We start from the raw sequence: 15941 nt of genomic DNA, 5'->3' as shown, positions 1-15941 counted from the left end.
TTCCTAAAGAGCTGCTGATGAAGGCTCGCCAGGGAAAGAGCAGCCCCGTCCATTTAGCTCAGCTGGAGCTGCTCAACTGGCTAACAGGAAATGACACATCAGTTCCATTGGGCAGCTCTCACAGTGTATGTGTGTACCTGTTTGGGTAGAGAGGAGGGTGAGTCATCACTTACCATAGTGACACAGACATCAAGATGAAGTTCAAGTCTCTGCTGGATTCAGGGGCTACTAAAATGAAGGGTAGGACACCTGGTCCAATGGGATCCCATTTAGAGTTTTATACTGTATATTGCCAAGCATGGATGCCATTAGCTGGATGACAGCTTACGGGTTTTGTAAATTGGAAGAGGCCTATCATTGCCATAAGGCACGTTGGCTTGAACAGTTCTTGTCATGCATTAACTTCATTAACTAGGAGTGATATACACAGTTCATGATGATATTAGATTTGTAAGTGATTCTGCACACTGACAAGCACCTATGATTAATCAGTCAGTCCCGGATTGGTTGTTTAAGTGGTACATTCTGGGACATGGGCCCACAATAACAGCTTGATTTCACTCTTTTTTTCAAAGATGAATTACATGTTCTAACACTGCCTGTCGTTCATTTCATATCTGTGAAAAACGAAAGTAGGTTTTTGCCGAGGTGAGCTTTTCAAGTGTGTTGCTGTTACACAAATAAGATTGGGTATATATAAAAAAATATATAAATTAATTGAACTTAATTATATGAGGCCAATGACCAGTAAAAGAGAACAGCCACACACGACGTCTTCATAAAAGCACGAGCTTTATCTTTTCTCCTGTCCAGACACAGCATATGAGATGTGTGTATGTAACTAGAAAGGCGGATTGATTGGAGTGAACGAGAATTTACCCTATCCTGTGACGAAAGTCAGGCTGCCTTCTCCAGCTCTGACATTTAACGCTGACACTTTACGCTTATTTCATTCAAGAAGATTACGGATGTGACGTCAGCCGCCGGGTGAGGTACATATGCGGTACAGGTACGCTTGTTTGTTACACCAAGGACACCCGTCTTGAGTTACCTTTGATGCACTTGACTTATATTTTCTGTTTTTAGTTGTGTATAAATCTGACTTCATTTTGGGTTTTTTTTTTGTGTTTTGCGTCAACATTATCCTAGGGACTGCTTATCACATTACGATATTTTTAGTGATTGAATCCCGCCCACGGTGCACGCTGACACATAGAACACGCGCTCCTATTAAATCATTCGACTACCAGCATGCACCGGGAGTGCATTTTTTTCTCCTGGTGGGTGGGTTTTTTTGAGAGGCGTTGCCGCACACCGAGTATTCACGGATTATATACCCGCCGCCGTAGACGCATTTTCATAGATTGCGCATTTCGCCGCCGCGTACTGCACAGTAACTGTAAGACTTTAAACAGTAATCCGAGAAAGACGCATTCAGCCATGGCAAACTACATTCACGTCCCCGACGAGGCTCCCGCTGTGCCCAAAATAGATGTGACAGTTGACGAGAGCGACTACAGGTCCGGTGCACTGAAGCTCATCAAGGAGCTGAGACCGAGCTGGAAGCCATCTGAGGTCAAAGTCAAGGTACATTTATTTATTTTTTACACATTTACTGTCACTCGACTCGGTATTACATAAGTCCTCATTTCACATTAGCTTGTATTGCCGCTTTATGCGTCGTGGAACTTGTCTCAATGCGCGAGACCCGGTGTAAGCTAGCAGCCTGTTCCCGTACGAAAGAGCCGAGTTATCTAATATTCATGGGTTTTTGTCTCCGTTTTTTTTCTCTCTCTACCAAACAGAGAATGACACTACCGAACTGACCTATTTAAATGGCAGCACAGGCAGCTAAAACCCAAACGAAACGATAAAAAAAACGCCGCTCACACCCACAGACAGATGGTGGGTAATTGCTTGTTCTCCGTGCAAGCTCCGAAGACACTGCGGTATTTTAGGTGGCTAAGGTTAATGTTTTGCAAATATCATCTGCGTCAGCTCGGGTCACGATCAAACCCTGGGAGTTTTCTCTCTGCTCTGCCCTTGACGCTGCCTACTTGGCCACACCTGTTTATATGCATTTAAAAAACTGAAGTTAAACATTATATGCACCCTGTGAGTGTTATCTAGGCAATGGAAGACGAGAGCGTCAATTTCGTCGCCATACATATGTAGGAGTTTCTGTTATCTGAGCCCATTATTTTCATCCTGCTGCGCCCCATTTACAGACTTTCTGGAATTTAGAAGATTAATGGGGGTGATCCGCATCTCTGTGTAAATACAGGCTAGAGATTGGTAAGGGATCTCTGTAAACTTCTGGAAGAAACACAGATTAGACACAGTCTAGTAGAGCATTTCTACAGGCTATTCTATGCATTTAGTTTTCAACATAAATGACCCAATCAGGACTCAGACAGAAATCATTAACTTTACATTATCCTTGGGAAAAACAATGAGACATGCGCTCAATATTACAGACTGGGCAGATGCCCAGAAACTGAATTTTATTTTTCCATTAAGCATAAGAACAGGCTGGGGGTGTGGCCCCTCTTGGTAAACACAGTGAGAATGGGAGCTGGTCACATGCTTTTGCAAACCTTTGCCTGTACTCATCAATGAGAGCAAAGTGGGAACTCAGCGAATGCCTGTCATTGCTTCTTCATGCAAAATAAAATTCCTTACAGTCCTGTCATTCTCAGTCAATCGCATATAGAGTGAACAATTAGGGCTGGTATGTTGCCCCCCCCCCACCACCACCACCACCACCACCCCAAACCTCTCACCAAAAATGTTCCCAGCTTCACAGCACTGGCAGTTTAGCCTAAATCGAACCAGACAAGCCCTCCTCATTTTTCATAACTACATTTGTTCCTCTTCTCCTTTTTGTGCTTTTACTTTGCCAGATCTCAACTCCTTTCCGAAGTTATGTAACACCAAAAACTATGTAGGTTTTCAGGCACAGGACTTCTGACTGAAGGCGTCCTTGATTCACCTGTTCTCCACTCTTTCCTCTGTGTCTGCAGTTTTTCACAGATGGAATAACCAATAAGCTGCTGGGCTGCTACGTGGGGGCAGTCATGCAGGATGTGGTTCTGGTTCGCATTTATGGCAACAAAACTGAACTGTTGGTTGACAGGGAAAACGAGGTGAAAAGTTTCAGGGTACTACAGGCTCACCGCTGTGCCCCAAGATTATACTGTACCTTCAACAACGGCCTGTGTTACGAGTTTCTGCAAGGGACTGCCCTGGAACCTGAGGACATTCGCAGCCAACCTGTTTTCAGGTAAGAAAATTCCTTGTTATGTAACAAGAATGTTCAAGGAAACGATGTTTCGTGAACTACATTGTAAGATTTGTCACCTGTCAATGCCTAGCACCCTGAAGCAAGCCATGCATCCTTGACAAACACGGCAATCAAATTTGCTCAACATTTAAATGCATTAACAAGATTTATTTGCATATATGTTGTGAGCAGATTGAAGTGCCAGTTCTGTTTCACTCCTTCTTTTACAAAATATACACAGTTGCACAGCTGTCCTATTCAGTTCAGGCTTCATGTATAGAGTCTGGAATGATTCTCCCTGGGTGATGCAGTAACAACAGTCAAAATTCTAACATTTCATCAAAAAGTCAGCCATACACATTTCCTTTTTAAGAGTTTAAAGATTATTTTTGTAAGAGACAACACATTAAAGTAAACAAGTTGCATTACGTTGGTAATGACTCAGAATGTATCCTAATAATATTTTGCTCAGAGAAATTGTTTTTGTAACCTCAATCCAGTCACCATTGTTGTTGTTTGTGTCCAGTTCTGAAAACATGTAAATAATTTTTTTTCTCCTTTCAAACCTGAATTCCTTGACTTGGAGGCCAGTCACATATTGCTGCTTGCTGCTCTAAGTTAAGTCCTCCCTTTTTCTGTCTTGTTTTTTGTACATTTCAGGCTCATTGCCAGGCAGCTGGCCAAGTACCATGCCATCCATGCCCACAATGGCTGGGTGCCCCAGTCCGATTTGTGGCTGAAGATGGGCAAGTACTTTGCTCTTATCCCCAAGTACTTAAAGGACCCTCAGCAGGATGCCAGGTGAGGCCATATTGAGCAATATAATGAACACACAGACTATCAGACTTTTTTTTGGCTGTTCCCATTATTGTTTCAGTACACTAATCAAAGTTTAAAAGTGTAATTCAGTTTTATTCTCACAATCCTGGCTGTTTTAGAACATTTCGATCAGTTTATGACTGATTTACAGGTTAAGGGTTTTAAATAGCCTATTTTTAGACAAGTAAAGATTGAATAATAGTACTTAGGCTTAAATAAGTCACCACCAAATTAAAAGCCTAAAATAACAAAATCCTGTGCACTGATTAAAGATAAAAGAAATGGGAGCATAAGATAACTAAGATAAGAAAGTAAGCCCTGTAGTAAGTTGACTTTTTTAAGAATACTGAATAGGATGCAAATGGGGTCTTCTTACATTGTAAAGTAAATCTGGGTTTGCATCTAGTATATTTTTGTTATCAGTTATCTCCACGTAGAGCCATGACCCTACCTCTGATCAGTGAGTCACAAATGATCAACACAACCACGTGTGCAATGTCACACAAGAGTATTTATTATAAGTAATGTCTCACAGGAGGAAGGAGGAAATTCTTCACAACCTCAGCAGGTCTGACCTCACTTTACAACTATGGCATTGTTAAGTGATAACACAGCAGTGTCAGTGGAGTTAATTTCTCCAAAACACCATGAAACTTGAAAGAGCAGGACCCTTCAAATATGTATGAAAAGGTGAAGTTATCTTAAAACAAAAACCCAATATTAATACCTAGTTCCAATACAGATTGTTGACTGCTTTCTCTGGATTATTGTTATAATATTACATTTAGCATAGTGATTTTTCTTAAAGTCATGTATCATATCTTGTATAAGCTGAATGCATTACAAGTGTGGTATTTTCTTGTAGTTTCATCTGAATTTGAATGTTAAATACTGGAAGTGTCTTTTTTTATCACTGGCACAAACAAAAAATACAGGTGTACTATATCACAGGCAACTCAAACTATGATTAGCCCTAGTTCCTAGCTAACACACTTCGGGCACTTTGGCACCATGATTGCTTGTTTGAAAATCGGGTTGGTGGTTATGTCTACCTTCGTATAACTTGGCACCCAGGACAAATACAAAACAAACATTGACTTTGCAGGCAATTGATTTCCCTGGAGGCTGCCAAATATTAATTTTATAAGAGAAATGCTGATAAAGACTTCTTAAAGACAGTGACACACAGTATCTCCAGGATGACGTGTGCATGGTGGCGACTAAAACAATTAAAGACATGTAGGAACTGTGGTTGTAAGTAAGCTTTGGTGAGGACTATAGGAATGTCTTGACTTTTTCTGATTGAATGAATGCCTTTTATTAATAATGGTCAAGCCTGCTCCATTGTGCTCAAATGAGATTTTTGTGAGGCTCTGTGCCCATATCATGTGGTTTCTTTGTTGCAGATTCATTTCGGCTTGGATTGTGCAATCAGTAATTCACAACCTCTCTATTTTCTTCTGTTTCTTCCTCATAAATTGATTTGCCCAAAACTTGGCTGTACAATTTTTAAGGTTCATTATTTGTTTCCCTCTCCTCTTTTCTCACACTTCTTATTTTCTGTTCCTATTTTACCTCTATTTATACATCTACTTTCAGGTTCCCCTGTACTGACTTTACCTCCTTCTGTCCTTCTATTAATACTTACAGTGCTCCTACGTCTTCCAACATACTCACCCTCTCTGACTCTGTGCCCCCTCCAGGTTGAGAATGGAGGTGCCCAGCCCACGGTGCCTCCGAGATGAGCTGCTGTGGCTCCAACAGAGCTTGTCAGTGCTGGGCTCCCCTGTAGTGCTGTGCCACAACGACCTGCTCTGCAAAAACATAATCTATAGCCAGGAGGCAGGTGAGTATTGACTGCACATGTGTAGTCATAGACATTACTGTGTGGCTGAATTGTGTTGTCGTGTGAACTGCATTGGTCCCCGCACTCAGGTAGGATTGCATTACCTGCACTTCCTCAACGCTAGTCACATGCTTCACCCATTGTCAGTGTTTGCATTGGGCTGCAGGCGTAGAATTAGAACGGCCAGAAGAGACGGTCCTGTTATTTTATTGTTTTGCTGTAGATGGAATCCTCATTCCAATGAAGCACACATGACACAGATTAACATTAATTTGTGGAAACTGGTGGATGGGGCAAAGTGCATTTGCCTCCAGTAAATTTGACAATGAAGTGTTACAGCAATTCATCTCTAACTGATTTTAGTTTCACAAATTTAAATTTCCCACTGTAATAAGAACCAGTGGCCTTTTTCTGAAGATGTGTCCAATTTGGATTTCATCCTTTTCCCGAAAATCTGTCTAATCTGTCGTTCTAATTCTGTGATGAAAACTTAGAACGTAAACCACTATTATCAGCCTGAACAACCAATACCATAACATCATACCACATGCCAAGTCTCAGTTTTATTGACAGCACATTTCTTTGGTGCTTTATCAATATTGCTGTTTCTTTTTTGTAGTTTTTTGTTTTTTTAATAGTGTTAATGTCAAAGCAACCTGTCCTCAAGCAAACGTACTACTTTAACATTGTCTTGTAGCAGAGAAATGGCGAGAACAAATAAGACAGTGGAGGAGGAAAGTACAGGGTGTTTTTAATGTATGTTGGAGGTGGGGTGGGGGTGTTTTAAGAGCTGTCAGTCCCCTCGTCCTTTATTGACGAGGGGCGGGGCCCTTCTCATAGCTCCTTGTGTCTAGCCTTTCTCCCCTAGGAATGACAGCCGAGGCTGTGGCTGCCCTGCGCCGCCCTGCACTGGGGAGGCAATGGAGAGAGACAAGCCTCACGCACCCCTCGGCTCTGAGGGCCCTCGCATAGTCTGCCCACTGCTCAGGCTAATCGGGATGTGCTCATGGCAGCAGTAGGAGCCACGTTACCTATTTGTTACCCTCCAATGCTACTCCACTGCCCACCAGTTGTCATTCTGACAGTAGCTTGCCTACTGATGATGCTGGTTATTTATTACATAAATGTTTTTATGTTTTGCTGTAAAGCTACTTTCCGTCACTGCTTCTTATGTCCCAATTTTCATTTCATAACATCAATTCTTATTACTGGTCTGACCATCTACGTGAAATAACATATCGGCTGATATTCTGTATTTTCTTAATGTCAACAATAAACATGAGAAAAATCAGAAAAAGACATTGATTTGATCCAACGAACAAGTAATGCCTGTCTAGCTTATTCCTGTATGATAAAGAGTTATTGTCCATAACTATTAAGAAAACAGTGAGCCACACTGTTTCACTGGTTGACCTGTTCAGTCACATTATGAATACAGTAATTTCAGACTACTTTCAGTCAGTGTTATACACGCTGTCCTGCTGCTATAAATAGTCATTAGTATACCGAATGTGTATTGGTCTGCAGCAGAAAATATTCTGAAAGAAATTTACTGTTTGAATAACATTTGCCGAAACCTGCAAAGCAAATTTTTCAAAATTTCAAATTAAGGTTGTTGTATGTGACCCCTTTTGTGTAGATACATGTCTTCAGAAGGAATGTACAGGGTTGGGCTGAGCACAAAAGACAGGCGAGGCAAGTTGGCAAGTGCTGTTAGATGGACTTACTTAAGCAGGTCTTTAAATCGGATTTGCTGACATTAACAAATATAAAATATCACCAGCCTCCTACTTGAAACATGCTTATGCAACAATGCAGGGGAAATGCCTTCGGCACACAGAAAAACAGTTTGTGGTTAGCTGTGGTGAACACCAGATGTGGACATGCAGCCCTGGAGAATCTCATTTGAATCTGCTATTAAAACAAGTGATTTGTTTCACTGGAATTGGCTCAACACCCAGCTTGAAACTTTCTTAAATGTATGTAGTCAGTTGTAACAAATGCAACATTGCCCTGATGGTACTCATGAAGTCTGTGCAGGACATATTAGCAGGCTTGTAGAATCATGTTTCAGGTTTGAGTGAGTTCAGCTGAGGATATCAGTACTAATTTGGAAGAATAATTGAGTAGAAAGGAACTTTCCTTTATCCCAGTTCCTCTTGTGTATTCAAATGTCTCAACAATGCCAACAAAACAAGACCACAACTACAAAGGACATTCACAGTGGAATGAACACCACAATAGTCGAGGGATTTCAGCTCCAAGCCATAGTAACTGTTTTTTGACCACACCCACTGAAGCTGTTTAAACTCTTGTTTGAGTAAACTTAATCCCTGTGTACTTCCAACTCTTTGTTCAACTGACAAACTGACTTGGCATGTAAAGAGACTGAACAGCTACCAGGCTGCTTCCTGTCAAGTCTGCTCTGCTGTTTATGCTGTAGTTGAAACCACTTGTCTGCCAAATGCAACCAGCAGACACCACCACTTCCTGTATTGATAAAAGCAGCATTGGTATCGGCTCAATTATTTTTGTCCGTTTTTTTTTCCCCCTCACATATCCTGTTAAAAGTTTAAAGTTCAACAAGAGCTGTATTACTTCTTTCTTTTTGTCCCTGAGCCTCCAACATAGGCTGCCTTAGTTTCCATGCCCTTCTCGGTTTCCTCAGATGTTTAGAGACCCAAAAAAAAACAAAACAAAAAAAACCCCACTGTACTTGCACACTGTACTTGGGCCCAGAGGGCAAAACAAATCTGCAGCTCAGCAGCCAACAGGAAGCCTCTCAAAGATTCTGTCATTTGCAGAAGCGGCAGAGGTGTCACGCTATTGGGTTCACAGTGGACCAATGGGAAGGAAGCATTGGAGGGGGTGTGTTGCGAGAAGTTGAAGCGAGGTTGCAAGTGTTAGGGAAGGACTAGAAAAGGAATGGGAATTTGGCAGTGGGGCCTGATGTTTTGACACTGTGCGTGGGAGCAAGAATGGATAAGAGAAAATATATCAGTGAGAGAGTGAGCATGTGTGAAAGATGTGTTTGCCCCAACCTTTTCATCTGCTGCACAGGGGGGGCTATAGCCACTGCCTGGAGGTGTTCAGTTGTGTCCCGCTAGGACCTACACGCCGGCTGGTAACCCACCTCAAAGTGTCTTTCTCTGTAGTCCAGCAACACCACCTCAAAGACTAATGTTCCACATGTTAGGGAAGATAAATTAGCCTAAACAAACCAGCACATTTAAGAGTAACATTTAGTTACATGTATTGTTTTCCAAAATTCCACTTAGTTTATTAATGTCTCTGCAACAGCGGGCTTGTAAGTAAGGGTTTGTATTTTGAGATCAGGCACTTCATGACTGAATGCATTCCCCTTTGTTCATTGTTAATGCTGACCCTACATATTTCCAGTGGCCCAAAAAAACACTCAGAAAGCAACACATTGTTTGACCAGTCCTCTCCATTTTTTGACATCAGTTTTAAAGTTACAAGTAAGGTTGCCGAAACTATTGATACTTTTTCAGTACCTGCTTACAATTACCATTTTTTATGCTAGTATTGCACCATGACAACCCTAGTTACAAGCAGACGATAAGATGTAATCTTCAGTCATATTTCATGGGCAGTTAAAAAGACAATGAAGCATTCAAGCCAATAATGTAGCACTCTTGCCTGTGAGTTCCTTGTAAAACTAGTCATGTCCTGAGGGTTTAGCATGTACCTAAGAGCTGTAACTCCAGTTGGCTCAGTTTTCAGAGAGCAATATCAAACAGTGTGTTGCTGTACATTTGCTTTGGCAGCTCACTGTGCTTACCTACACAACGCTTTAGTGTCTCTTTGTATTTTACTATCTTCCTCCCTTTGTCTCTCTGCTTTCTTTGACCTTTTCTCTTTTGTTCCCGCTCGTGTCTTCAAAACATAACTCTGCCTCGGACATTTTTCCTTTTATTCTGTGCATGTATCCAAAACAAACATTGTCTGAGCAGCCAGATGTACTCATGTCATCTTTAGCTATTTGTACGTGTTCAATGTGTTGCATCTGTATTTGCATCTCTTTTCATCTCTAGCTAATCTATCCCAGCTGCATATTTTGCGGTCTTGCGCAAAAAGGCTGATAACTCCGTTACTGGGACATCTAATCTGTTTATTCAAATATCACAGGAGATTGGCGGCTCAGCCTCCAAGATGTGCAAGCTATCTAATACATTCTCCATTTTTCCTCTCATGCATCCCTTGTCATCTAATTACACCTAATTAGAGTGGCAAATACAGCCTAAAAGCAACAAGTTTCCCACTTCTACTTTAAAAGAGCCCTCATTATGTGTACATGTTGACTATGACTGCCTTAATTCTTAGCAGCATGATTCTGTTCGTTCCAACCAGCCTTACAGTGCATGCGTAGGAATTGTTTGTCAGCAGTTGTTTTCATACTAGTTGAAATGTGTCTCTCTTACTTCTCTTTTATTTCACTTTCTGTGCTGAAGTCTCCCTCTCTCATCTTCCTTTACCTCAAAATGCAAGCTCTTACTCCTGCCCCCGTTCACCCAACTGGCCAGCCAGTCCAGTCAGACAGAGAAGAAGTTACAGTATGAAAAAAAATGTAAAGCCTTAACACTCAGAGTAGCCAAAGGGAAAAAAAAACCTACATAATCATTTTGTGTCTGCTTCCCTTGTCTCTGTCTAAACAACACTGCTTCTCTTTCCAGGCAACGTAAAGTTCATTGACTACGAGTATGCTGGGTACAATTACCAAGCCTACGACATTGGGAACCATTTCAATGAGTTCGCTGGTAAGTATTTCTTGTACTGCTCGGTGTGTGTACATTGTCCACTGAAATATGGGTTTTTAAGATGAGTGTTTATGTGTTGCAGGCCTGAACGAGGTGGATTATAGTCACTACCCAAATCGGGCCTTTCAGCTGCAGTGGCTTCGCTCCTACCTGGAGGCCTACAAGGAGCACAAAGGCCAGGGCTGTGAAGTGACTGACAGAGAGGTGGATGTTCTTTATGTCCAAGTCAACCAGTTTGCTCTGGTAAGCATTTGTATTGCACATGCGTTATGAACTAGGGCTGCAACTAATGATTACTTTCATTATCAGTTAATATGACGATCATTTTCATGATTCATTTATTAACCCTTTAGTCTATAGATGATGACAGTTTCTGATTAGTAAATAGCAGGTAGTTGCAGAAGCGTGATCTTTCCCAATAACGTTCAAAATCAGAAGAAATTCAACAGTTGTAGTTCACAGTAATCTGATGACTCATTCTGGGTGAATTTTCCAGGCCTGCTGCCAGGTATCAGGTCAGCAAACATGGATTATAAAGTGTGGTGTGGGTTAAACAGAGCAGAGAGTGATGTGGGCTATAAAAAATGGCGCTACTTGCTCTGAATATGAGCGAACTATGTTTGTAATGCGCTTGCTGATGTGGCCACCATATGGGAGGCAACTTAATGACAAGTGGTAACCCTTGTGAGGCTCAGCACTCTCCCCTGAGCCACATTCTGCCTTGTTTACTGTCAAGGGGAAAAGAGGGCAGCGTGGAGGATGGGCAAGTGAAGCAATTGTATTTCTGTGTCAGCTATTTGGCGTTGTTGCCATAGGGCTTTGTGCTTGACTGAGCTGTGTTGGGTAATTAGAAATGTCGTTTACTTTTTAGACAATGAGGACATGCTAATACTTTTCGTTGCTCTCTTCCTCTTCTGTGTCTAGGCGTCTCATTTCTTCTGGGGTCTCTGGGCTCTGATTCAGGCCAAGTTCTCCACCATCGACTTTGACTTCTTGGGGTAAGTCCATCTTGACCACACTTTATTTATATTTAATCACATGTTTAAGAACAAAACACAAAGCATCCAGACTGATAATATGCATGTCATCTCAGTGCACAGTGTGTTTAAACAGTCTGATATCTAGCTAGTATACCACGTACGTTTATATCTTTTCTCTGACTCTGCTCTTCTCCCTGTGTCTCTCTGCACTCAGATATGCTGTCCTGCGCTTCAATCAGTACTTCAAGATGAAACCAGAGGTAGTTGCGCTGAACTTACCAGAATAAAAGCCACCGCGCCCCCCCTCTTTCGTATTTCTCCTGCTCTCCCTGCCTTCCATCCTGCTCTGCGCATTGTGACGACTGTGGAGCGCCCTCCTGGGCCAAATGTAGGGAAGAGCCAGACTGAGTCTGTCTTGTTCAGTGGCTATAGGGTCCCCTCTACATATCCTAAACTCTATAGATTGAACAGACCACAAATTGTATCCAACATCTGCTTTCACAACTTTAATGTGAAGCCCACAAAACTGAACTTACTGTGGTCATTTCAGTTATTCTAATACCAATTCTAACATTACCATGAAATGCAGCTTTTTGTCAAATCACTATAAAAACATCATAGGTGGAATGTCACCACCTTCACAACCAACACATAGTAATCACCTTCCTGACTGACAGATAGCCCAAACACTAATCTGAATGCCTGGAGACACCGTCCTCATATGCACATCCACTGGAGGGGAGGGAACCCTCAACCGTCAGCCCAGCTAATGACCAAATTTATAACGACATAATGGCAATACAAAGCCTGCTTTGTTTGCTGAGGAACCAAGATGAAAGAAAAACAAAACAAAAAAGAAGAAATGTCAACATGGAAAGGCCAGTGCTGTCGCTGTGTCCCATGTGACATGAGCCACAACACACAAAAAAAGTTGGCTTGTGGCTTGCCTTGTGACTCTTGTTTTCACCCTTATTTTCCTTTTTTTTTTTTTTTTTTAAGTCATTGTCGCAGAGTAGTTTGGTGAGGCCTTATTTGTTTTGGCTTTCTTTACTTAAAGTAGAAACATGGAGTTGTAGGAAAGCATCCTGTGTTTACATACAACCTCTCCTCTTAGTTAAATATTTGAGGTCTTTTTGTCTCTTGGGAGATTTTCACAGTTCTGTACATTTTACACTTGTTTTGACACTGTTTTTGTCATAATCTTTATTGGGGACAAGCTTGCATCTCACTGTAATTTGAGCATTCCATGTTCATACTGGTTGACAGGAAATTTGGTAAGTCAGCAGTGTCGGGGCCTTAGATTCACGGTGACATTGACTGCACAAAACAGACCAAACCATTACATTGTCTGCTCTATGTCAGGGAAGGTTTAGGAATCTTATTTTATATTAGAAAACACTATTGATCAGATCTAATTGAATAAGGACTGACCATTTTTATCACATTTACAGACCAGTTTTCATTTGCTTGTTGTCATATGGCCTTGCTTACTGTCACATTGCTGAGCCACTGTTGGCATTCATCATTCGAAGCGGCCCAGGATGAAACAAAGATCTGTAATGAGGTGGAATTTAGGCGAAAAAGAAAGTAGAGTTGATCGTCTCAACTGCGTTAAGTTTGAGAACATGTAATGAAAGTCAGCTGTAAGTGGGACCCGAGGAATTAGAGCACCATCTTGTGGAGAAAAAGAAAACTCTGGCTGCTGTCAGTACCAGTTCTTGATAACTCACAGTTTGACCTTCATGTTAAATGTTTTTAAAATGAGCTTTAGGGGGGCCCTTTAAAAGCTTGAATAAGTTAATTTCCTGGTTTCTTTAATACGCCTACACCAAAGTGCTGACGTTTGTTTTATGCTTGTACATAATGCACACTGTATGATTTTCCATGTAGCACAAAGAGAACTAGAATGACAGTTATATAAACTTTTTTTATACTTATTTAAATGGAAATATTAATGCTGAGGTTCTTGTGAGCTTGTGGATGCAGCGACAGATGATTCTTGGGCAAATGTAGCAAATAAAAAACCTTCAAGCACTTTTTTGCATTTTGAGCAAGTTAAACAGAAAGGTCACATGTAAAATGTGGTGAAGCAAGTTTACTTGTTTACTCCAGAAGGGTTTGCCCAGATGGCCTGTAGCAAGTTTGCAAAGTTCTGTAAAGAGACCGTCATTGACAAAACTGGACTGTGCACTTGTGTTAACACTCCTTTTTCAGAAGTACCTAAGGAGTACACACGTGAAGTGTTTATATTCCTGTGAGCCTGTGAAATCCTGTTTTGTTCTCACGGTTCAGAAGTTTGAAGGTTAGGCCTAGTACTTTGATTCTGTCTCAAATTCAGTGTTGCGTGTCTTTCATGCAAGTGAAGTAAGAGGGACAATTTAAGAAGTAGTTTGAGTCACACCTTGTATCAATCTGAAATGTGTGTCCACTGGATATTTTAACATATGTGAAAATCTTCCATAAGTGTATTTAATGGTAAATGGTTTGAGCTGTGTTGGAGGGAAGATATCGTTTCTGTGAAAGATTGTTTTCTGTCTGTCAGGCCAAGTTTACACATAACATGCATAATTAAATACAGCATGTGAAACTTGACTGCCAAATAATCTGAATTGTCAAAAAAAAAAAGTGTAAAAATTGCACCACTGAAATATTTTCTCTTTGTTCCATTTCCCCATCAATCTGTCACTGCACATCTCACATAGGTCATCTTAGTACTGCTAATAACCTCCTTTATTTTACAAGTGTGTGTCTCATATTTTACATTGTAAAAAGCCTGTCCTCAAATCTCTCTGGCCACTTTAACATATGTTTATATGTACAGTAAACAAATGTAATAATATCTCTGCGTGTCCTCAAATGTGAATGAATGTACATAGAGGGAGTTCTTTTATTTTTCTGTTTTCTAGAGGTTGCATTAAAGTGAATAGTTGCCTGGGGTAAGAGATGACATTTAAAAAAAAAGTTTTCTTCAAGTTTTTTTCAATACTGTAAACAACAACAAAATAATAAAGTCTATTTCCCCTTATCTGTCTGTGTCTCGTGTTTCGTGGAGGCATTAGCAAGCCATAATTTTATGTATTAAAGACCAAAGCAGCAATCATTTTAATTTCATGTAATTATGTCATCATTTTTCTTTATTTCGATGTGGTGCCCGTCTTCCTCACATTTCATCAAGTTGTTTTGAGTGAAACAGCGCCCCTCTGGGCTTATCGATAAACTCCTGATAGTCTGTGTGGTCAAAGGCGGTACTGCACCATTTCTGGAGCCTACCAATGGGAAAGGTTAGAAGGGGAAATTGCCTCCTGCACTTGAGAGCTGAATGGACACCTACCTGGAGTTTTGACACGAGCCGTGCGTGCGTCGCTACAAACAAAAGAAAATGCACAAAATAAATGAGCCTGGAGTTGGCTTGGTTTTCAAAAACTGCGATTGATATGATAGCAACTTCAGTGTTTTGCTAGTTAGGTCTAGAAGCAGTAGAACAAATAAAATGAGTTCTGTTAAAACAAACAAAATGGCCAACAGTGGGATACCTGACATGGATACTACTGGATACATGGATACTTCATGGAAAAAAAGAAGAATGAACGTCCAAAATGTAAGTCACATGTTCCTTCTTGCTCTGTCTCTTTGCTCGCTGGTTTGTTGCTTGTTGTTTGTGGCTGTCTGTGAGCACCTGTTTAACCTCTTGCTTGGCTACCTCTTGTTGATGATGATGCTGTGGAGGCCATGTTGTTAAATTGGGCACTTAAGTTGTTGCGTTGCTGCTTCTGCCAAAGTTGTCTCAGTGGCAGGGGTGGACTCTGTCATTTTTGGTTATTCAGTCGAGCTGTTTTTGTGAGTTGTGAATTATCTCTTTTTAATGACAGTTCCTTCAGTTTCTCCTGGTGGCACAGCTGTGCTGCATTGAGCCTTGATAAGTCACTTGAATGCTGTAGGCCCTTGGAGCCATCTTTTGACTAATGGAGGTGAATATACAGGTTTGAATCTGTGAATAGTTGCAGTGTTGAAAATTTTGTAGTTTTCACATCTCTGACATAGTTCAAGCTTTGTAGTATGTATTTGTGTATGCTGCAGAAATATACTGAATGATATGATATGTGCATTGTTTCTTTGTAATGTGAACTGTTGCCTAAAACAAATCTACCAATCGCATGTCCTTCAGTTTGTTGTATGAAAACCATAATAGCTCGATGTTACAACTGCAGATTTGTTAACCTTGCTGGTAACACATC

General features: G+C 41.0%; 1 protein-coding gene and 1 long non-coding RNA gene across 2 annotated transcripts; one reads left to right on the top strand and one right to left on the bottom strand.

The window, feature by feature from the left end:
- Positions 1 to 1271: 1271 nt before the first annotated feature.
- Positions 1272 to 14731, top strand: etnk1 (ethanolamine kinase 1). The gene is made up of 8 exons (XM_037121347.1): positions 1272 to 1587; positions 3024 to 3283; positions 3944 to 4084; positions 5806 to 5948; positions 10643 to 10726; positions 10809 to 10969; positions 11651 to 11724; positions 11921 to 14731. The coding sequence occupies exons 1-8, from the start codon at positions 1441 to 1443 to the stop codon at positions 11991 to 11993; spliced, it is 1083 nt and encodes a 360-aa protein (XP_036977242.1). The 5' UTR covers positions 1272 to 1440; the 3' UTR covers positions 11994 to 14731.
- Positions 14732 to 14833: 102 nt separating this feature from the next.
- LOC119032586 lies at positions 14834 to 15474 on the bottom strand. The gene is made up of 3 exons (XR_005078954.1): positions 15240 to 15474; positions 15038 to 15069; positions 14834 to 14972 (listed from the first exon to the last, which is right to left on the bottom strand). It is a non-coding gene; the product is annotated as an uncharacterized LOC119032586 (long non-coding RNA).
- Positions 15475 to 15941: the final 467 nt, after the last annotated feature.

This window comes from Acanthopagrus latus, chromosome 14 (genome assembly GCF_904848185.1).
Source record: "Acanthopagrus latus isolate v.2019 chromosome 14, fAcaLat1.1, whole genome shotgun sequence".
In the NCBI taxonomy this organism is placed as follows: Eukaryota; Metazoa; Chordata; class Actinopteri; order Spariformes; family Sparidae; genus Acanthopagrus; species Acanthopagrus latus.
This window is presented reverse-complemented; position numbering and strand designations above follow the sequence as displayed.

Bases quoted from the DNA above. Each gene is read 5' to 3' on its own strand.
- etnk1 (XM_037121347.1), top strand. From the start codon at position 1,441: ATGGCAAACTACATTCACGTCCCCGACGAGGCTCCCGCTGTGCCCAAA. The intron at 1,588-3,023 runs GTACATTTATTT...CTGTGTCTGCAG, and splicing joins CATCTGAGGTCAAAGTCAAG to TTTTTCACAGATGGAATAAC. The intron at 11,725-11,920 runs GTAAGTCCATCT...CTCTGCACTCAG, and splicing joins ATCGACTTTGACTTCTTGGG to ATATGCTGTCCTGCGCTTCA.